This window comes from Gasterosteus aculeatus, chromosome 3 (assembly GCF_964276395.1).
Source record: "Gasterosteus aculeatus chromosome 3, fGasAcu3.hap1.1, whole genome shotgun sequence".
NCBI classification, from domain to species: domain Eukaryota; kingdom Metazoa; phylum Chordata; class Actinopteri; order Perciformes; family Gasterosteidae; genus Gasterosteus; species Gasterosteus aculeatus.
Genome location: NC_135690.1, coordinates 10,898,120 through 10,906,026, shown reverse-complemented (window position 1 = coordinate 10,906,026; position 7,907 = coordinate 10,898,120). Strand labels below are relative to the sequence as shown.

Below are 7,907 nucleotides of genomic sequence, written 5' to 3'. Positions count from 1 at the left end.
GCCGTGCCTCGTTTTCTCAGAACTCGACTCACGAATCCCGTCTTGCAAAACGCACTCAAAATATTGCTACGTGTTTTCAAAACGGAATCTGTTGTTCAAATGACGCCCACACTATCACTTGAACAAACAGGTTTCTTATCAGGAAACGTATTCTTTTTGCTTGTTTGGTGTCATACTTATTGCACATGCACTGTAGTTTATTGTGAAATATGTTGTAAAATAAACAAAAGCAATGCCAAGAAATTTTTAGTTTTTATCTAAATAATCACATAATGTTTCAAGTTGACGTGATCAAATACAGGGGTTTGAATCTCAGTGATTATGGCTCTCCTTGATCTTTGTCTTCCTCCTCTTCCTCATGCTATGCATCTCTCGCTCCCCCCACATGTTGGTATCCATTGCTTCAAAACAGACAAGCTCACCTACGGCTCTTTTAAACCGCTAAAGCTCTAATTGTTAACAATTGTATTACCCATGTTTGCCAATATGTGGAGTGAGTGTGTTTTACTGTAAACATAAAAAACTAATGCATTTTAAAATAACTTTTAAAAACCAACCTCTCACACTGATTCACACGCCATTGGTGTTGTGATCAATAGCAGAGTGAGAGTATTGAGAGCACATGCTCGCCTGAGGGACCCTGCGTGAGCGTGACTTTAAAGTAGATAAATATCTCACATTTGCCCACAACAATACTACATTTTGCACCCCGACAGAGAGCACACATTGCAAACGAACAGACAGGAAAAGATTTACTCTTTGATCAGTTTCACATGCGTGTTTTTGTTTTAGTTCTCAGACGCCAACACTGGCAGAGAGAGAGAGAGAGAGAGAGAGAGAGAGAGAGAGAGAGACATTGGCAAACCGGCCTGAGAGGATAAAGAGTGGAGACAGAACATGGCATCTCTGGTGATACTGACCTTGATGATATGTTTTCTGTGGAGGCCTTGTAACATCTCACACAAAAAAGCTGTGCCTTTGGGCTGTGTTTTTGAGTTTCAACGTCTTTGCTCGCGTAGTTTTCATGTGCACCCAACCCGTGGTGTTCATGTGTTACAGCGGACTCAATATGTGGATGTATGTTCTTATCAAATTGTGATTCATTCTTTTTTTTAAGTAGTTGAGCTGCAGTCTTTCCCCGTTACCCATGGCAACTGCAGAAGTGCCTTGGGGAACACTAGAGGAAACTCCAAGAATACAAATGTGAGTGGCAGTTATTTATTTAATTTTCTAAACCATTGAATCTTTGCATTGTTTGCCGGGTTTAACTTAAGACGGTTTGGAGGACCTGGTCTACAGTATGTTAAGTAGTTCAAACTAACTTCAACTCTTCCAGCTATAGCCTTTAACAGATAATAAAGTCATCAATTACTGCAGTGAGTCACATAACCACAGACTCATTTCATACTCATTATAGCCATTTTACTTGATAAGTAGATTCTACTGATTATTCTGTACTTCTTCACCAGTGGGATTTTAAACGCAGACCATTTTCCTGTAAATGATTATTTTTAGATTGTTGTGTTGGTACTTTTCCATCAGATATCATTCCTGCACAAGCGCACACATGCAGACGCACCGAGACACAAACACCACGATCACCAGATAAGGACAACAAGAAGCTATCTCGCCATCACCCTGCTTGGCCTTTAGTCGGCCCAGTCACAACAGCCCTTCTTATCTGCATCATCCATCAGAGCCCACAGTGGAGGAGCCTCATGCCGACGTGGAGGGCACCGCTTAGAGCCGCTGTCTGCCCCGGTCAGGGCGGAGAGGAAAAGTCCGAGGCCTTATCGCACAGAGAAAGCTTTCCGAGTGCCCGCGGATCACAACGACACAATAGCGGTCTGACTAATCTCGTCCCTCGTACAGCGACGAAATATTCTGGACGGTAAAGAACATGGAAGAGCTTTACTTTGTAACACTGTAGGTGTTGAACGCGGGCCCAGCATTTGTCCAGCATCACATGTACAGCTTCATTGTTCATATCCTCTCAGGGAAAGTGTGTTATGGAAAGAGTCGTGCTGAGGTCTGCAAAAGAACATAGAACAACAATGTTATCTTTAAATCATCAGCTGTGCCACATGACGTTTTGGACTGTATGCGGGGGTCTTCCGGGGAGAATCATGGGGCCGATATTTAACAATACATCTCTAGGATTCACAACCAAGCCATGGGTGTAGATGAACTCTCAGGCCTGCAGCGAGAACGTTTGTCCGTCTCAGCCCTGTAGACGTTATATTCATTCTGTAGAGCCCCCCTCCCCCCCCTTTTCAGTCTCTGCAAAGCAGTGCGTGATATGCCCCCCCCCTTGTCCACACGCAATTATCAACCACAACAAAATTAGGAACAGCACATGCAGATTCAATTTTATCTTGATCAGTGCAACATGGAACAAAAAGAGAAAGCCGTCATTCTATGTGCAGGAAACTGCTGGAGAAGTTGACATCTGTCTGTGTGGTTCTACGCACACACGTAATCAATATTCACCATTCCAGCTTTCTTCCTTTTTCCCAAGTGCAAAGGGATCCCTCCATCTTCAAGTGCCACATCATCTCTTATGTCACACCGTTTTTATCCGCGTGTGTCGGTGCTAGTGCGAGAATTTGTGCGCCTCGGTGTGTCATGTTTGAGCATGCGTGTGATCCAGGACATGTTTTATTTATTTATCTCTTGAACAAACAAGGATGACAGCGTGCTCTTGTGTGCCGCTGCGTCCCCGCAGGGATGTTCCCTTCCATGTCTGAACAATTCGTGGGCTTTCTGCACGCTGGGTAAAGCCCCGAGGAATCACCACGTGTCAGGTCGGTGCCGTGTCCTTAAACGCATCATGATAGATGTGAGGTGACACGGAAAAGCGCTTTACGCATATTTAGTCAATCATTAACATCAGACGACAACATTGTATTTTTTCAAAGAATTGCCATAATATTTTGGCTCAGACACATATTTCAGTTTGTTTATTTGATTCAAACGTCGGAGGTAAACTGCACGCTTTCATACATTTTGGGTGTGTTTTGAGATTTTGTTGCTCATTCTGAGGATCATATAACTGCCACCATACTTTTTCTATGTTGTGGTGGCGGTTGTGGTTTCGGCTCGTCTGCAGAGGGGGAGAGAGAGGGGGAGAGAGGGGGAGTGACTCAGGGAACGGTGCCAGGTGAAGGCGATTGGCCTCAGCTGAGCTGAATGTGTATTGATTGTGTTTGTTTTTGTTATTTAAAATGCAGTAAGGGCGACCGGGACGAGAGAGAGACGCCGGGAGCTCTCTGTGGGCTGACAACGGAAACAGTAAATAAAAAGCATTATCAACCAAACCTGCCGTGTCCTGCCTTATTCCGGTACCCCCGAGAACCTGCACCTGTGACATATGTATTTTCACATATCTGGCACGGTTGCATGCAGAGGTAACACTGAGAAGAAACAATGATCGCTGCCTCCATGTTTGATAAGTAGATGATTCATGACATTTACTGTTAAGGACGCATCCTGCTATTGTCTTACTCTGACTTATGATTCCATGAAACACAACACACGCAAAGAAGAGGCCCGAAGGGAAGGAGGAGTCACTTCCTAAATGACAAAAAACACTCTAAACAGACCTTTTCAAGTCTGCTTTTGATGTCTGACATTACTTCTTGAATTTCTATATTGGATGTGACTAATTTATCCCCCCTTAAAAAGTATCACGTTTTTGTATTATTGTTATCAATATAAGAAGAAGTTGCCTGGCTCACACACACACACACACGCACATTAACACACAAGCGTGCACCTCTATTGAATTATCCTGGAATGGCCCACATTAGCCCGTATTCCTCCATCTCTCTGGAAGGCTGATTCAGTCCTTACTGTCAACTCAACTGCAAATAAACAGCCGTTGGAGAAACTCCAGGAAGACATTTGTTTTTATAAAGTGGACACGGAGCGAGCAGGTTTATTTAGCTGGAAGCGCTTCTCTTCCTCTCCTGCCTTTGGCCCCGAGCCTTTGGCCCCTTCCAGGGCCCCGGGCTGGCTGGTGGAGCGGAGAGAGGATGTCGACTGGCTGTTTAGCTGGATCCGCTGGCAGGAGGGGCCTCCGGTCCGGCCTGAACAGACACTTGCTGCAGGGGACGGGGCGGTCCGCCTGTTCAGCCTGTTGACGTCAGTCACCCGGCGACCACAGGGCTTGTGTTGGAGTTTCAAACAAGCTCGCTGCCCATTGCCATGGCAGTAAGGACCACCACCATGGAAACACGATGGCCCGCGTCCGCTCCCGTGTTTACCACACAGCAGTCGCCTCGATTTCGCAGAAATCCAGAGGAGGAGTCGGGAAGGTTCAGGTTTCTGGACGTCATCCAGACACAAAATCCAAAGTAAACTAACTCTGCAAAACTTGAACTGTGGTTTACTAATTAATACTCATTTGCAGACCATTATGTAGGTCAGTATATTTTGCGCTGTGTGTGGATATCCTGTTGGCGCGCCAGTTTTCTCGCCTACCAGCTAATTTTCATAGCTAAGTAATGACAACCTTTACATTTTTGTAACCAGGTGAACGCAATAAAAACCTGTCTGACAAGCAGTGCTCTACTGTTTGAGGAACTGAGCTAAGAGCTAATTACAAATAGAACTATTAGAATATAACTACTAGAATTATTTTTTAATAGTCTGCCTGGAGAGAGAAAATCTAAATAGCTGCAAAAACTTGTACCACATTATCAAGCGAGCTGTCGCTTCTCCATAATGTGAGCAGTGAAGATGAGATGTCTTTCCTCCCTCCTGCTTTGTTGAGCTTACGCAGAAAACCAAATCTTTAAACGTCATCTATGGCCACGTACCATTTTTACCTCCTGTTGATCACGTATTCCAGATGCTTATCGTCTTGAGTCATGGGAGAGTGAATGGCCCTGAAGGCCCAGCACATAAGCATCACTATCTCTGCCCTTCCTGTTTACATTGCCGGCTGGCCGGCCGGAAGTTACTGAACTCAGATCAGAGGGGAGACGTGTCAGTGGCGTCTCTGCAGGGAAGCGGTCGTCTCTTCTACCAGGTTTTTTCCCTCAAAGTTGAAAAACTGGAATTGTGACGTTGACAAAAAACACATCATTCTTAGTTATTTGAACTGCTGACGATTCACTTTAGTTGTGTCATTCTGGCTTCTCTAGGAAGACAAAGAACAAGTTAATCACGTTTGAGCCTCCCAGCTGTCGCCAGCCCAACCAATCAGTTTTGCTGCAGAGGGCGGCTTTTACTAGCTTAGAATCTTCTCTATCCCACGAAATTCTGGTAAATGATCCAATCTTTTATCATGTAAAAAAAAATGCCTTCCTAGAGTTTTGACTGGAACAAAGAAAGAACAAAGTTCATTCTGAAATGTCTTTTTGCTGCTTTGGAATGTGTTGGTTTTATTATTTCTACCAACTTAAAAACTATACAAAACTGTTCATGGGTTTAATGTATTACATTATGTACTATTACCTTGCTGTTTTACAATAGCTAAGGGAGACATTGACAAGTGGCTGTCGTTTAGTCTTGATATACATATAGAAATCCCAAGCACTATGTTAAAAGGTGAAGGCTATACTGTGTACGTAAATATGCTTTGCTTGCGAATTTGATCCAATAATATCCAGACAACACATTTCTGTAGTACATGCCCATTTTATTCATCTGATAGAAAACATTTCTTGAGCACTACATACACAATTTTACCATATATTGTGAGGAAAAACACTGAAAAAATATATTTGAAACAATGCAGTATATTTCAGCAAATATTCCAATAGCTGTACAATGACCAGTCACCGTACACAAAATACTGCAGTAATCCAGCCTTCATAATCCACCGGGAAAAAAGACAAAAACAAATGCAGAACCTCTTCTGCACCACACAACGTGTGGCTGGTTCCGACTGTCCACCATTTCATGGCTGGAATTTTAAAAACAAACGTCCCAAATTATCAAAATCGAGCTGCATAACTTCATGTTACGGTTGTATAGCAAAACAGCTGACAAAAAACAGTAAGACAGAACCACCAGACAAGTTCAGTCAAACCGATTCGATACGGGGTAGTGCATATAAATAATAACAAATATACAGGAAATATTAACAATCAATATTATCATATACAAGGAGGAGGATAATAAATACAGTGTTGGCACAACACAGCTCGGTGCAACAAGATTGTGCGACTCGGTTTACACACGCACACACACACACACACTTTCACGCACCCAGACACGCCGGAAGGTATCGGGTAATGACCCGATATCGGGACCCCCCACCGTTTATTCGGAAGTTTGCACCTTACATTGTGGTACCTTTAAGGTAGTGTTGGACAGATCAGCAACGTGCTGAAGACTGTCGACAGATTCAAAGTGCTGGAATAGAAACTACAATACAATTATTATATTACTAACAGGTGTCTTTTTAAATGTGCACAGTCGTCCGTAGCTCAGAATGATCCAGGACGTGAAGCCTATCCATGTGAGCGGATGAACCAGGGGGATTACAAGGCAGAGACAGAACTCTTGCAGAGAGTTTTAACCTTTCATTTGACTGAACTCGTCACCCAGTTAAATGGCAGCGTCGGGGATCAATTTCCCTTCCGGTCACAGGTTTGATTTTCTTCACTACTGACTCTTCAAGCACGGGTTCACACTCTTTAGAGGTGGCAGTGAAATCATCAAAGTGCTTTCTTGACAGGATCTTTGGAGTTGGTTTAGTTTTTGGACTCGAAATACAAAATATCATTTTCATCAAAGAGGGAAATTGCTTGTGAAAAGTGAATTATTGAAGAAAACATGTTTTACATGTTTACATAAATGTAATGTTACTCATGCTTTCTGAGGTCTCCTTGTCCTATGCCACAAAGTGCAGATTGTGCTGGGAAGTTGTCTGATTTTAGAAATACATCCACAGAACAAGCTCATACTCCCAGAACACGAGGAAGACTGTGTGAGAGAAACGCATCCTTATTGTAGAAAAGTTGACACCTTTTACAGCTACACAAATGTGTTCAATAAATTATAAAAAGACTTACAAAGACAAACGATTGTTGAAAAAAAATAAGAAAAGAAAAAAGGCACACAACTCGAGCGTAAAAAAACAAAAACGTTAAAAATAAAAACTTGCCGAATAGTCATTTTTGGTTGGGCATTTCACCAGGTGGCATCCCGTCCAGACACAATATGAATAATTAAAATGAACATAATAAAAAAACGTCCTGAAGTGCAAATTTGGATTTTTTACTAGTCCCAGTACACAGAAACAAACACCTTCTGTGTCTGTGAGATTCAGTCCTGCCTCAGCAGTCTGACAGCAGTCCCTTCTTTAAGCAACACGCCTCTTCCGGCTCCCTTCCGAGGGGGGGGCTCAAAACAAACTGCCGAAGGGGTTTCCAAGCCTCCTTTTCACGGGTGGCCCCCCCATTCATTCGGGCCCTCTTTTGCCGGGCAGCTCCAAAGAGCGACATTGCAGGATTGCTCTACTGCAATTAAATGAATTCAGCCGAACCAGCAAAACTTGCCGGCCTCTTAGAACACCGTCAGTCTGGCTATGTTTCCGCAGGCGAGATGTCGCACGTCGTCATTTCCACCCTGTCCCCGTCACAGGCGTGTTGTTCAAGTATCACGCCGCCAGCCGTCTCCATCACGGCGTTCTCGCCGCCTGCGTCCCGTTCATCCTGGTCATCCAGTGTCAGCTCAAACTGGAATTTACTCGCCACGGGGCCCCCCTCCAACTCCCCGGGTTGGCCGCTTTCCCCGTCGCTGGTGTAGAACGGAGGGGAGGGACTCTGGGGGATCATGCGTTGGTACCAGTTCCTGTTGTCCTCCAGTGTGTCCAGGATGTCCTGGGCGTCGGGGTGGACCAGGTCTGCCCACGTCTCCCACAGAGGGTGGACAATGTAATCAATGAAGCCAAC

At 44.2% G+C, this 7,907-nt stretch overlaps 1 protein-coding gene across 5 annotated transcripts in view; it reads right to left on the bottom strand.

The window, feature by feature from the left end:
• Positions 1 to 5,623: 5,623 nt before the first annotated feature.
• The window catches only part of LOC120815869 (3',5'-cyclic-AMP phosphodiesterase 4B), a 39,084-nt gene continuing 36,800 nt past the window's right edge, over positions 5,624 to 7,907 (bottom strand). For all 5 annotated transcript variants that reach the window (XM_040170912.2, XM_040170913.2, XM_040170915.2 and 2 more), the window contains one exon: positions 5,624 to 7,907. In XM_040170912.2, coding sequence (XP_040026846.1) covers positions 7,539 to 7,907 — 369 coding nt within the window. In that variant the 3' untranslated portion in view covers positions 5,624 to 7,538.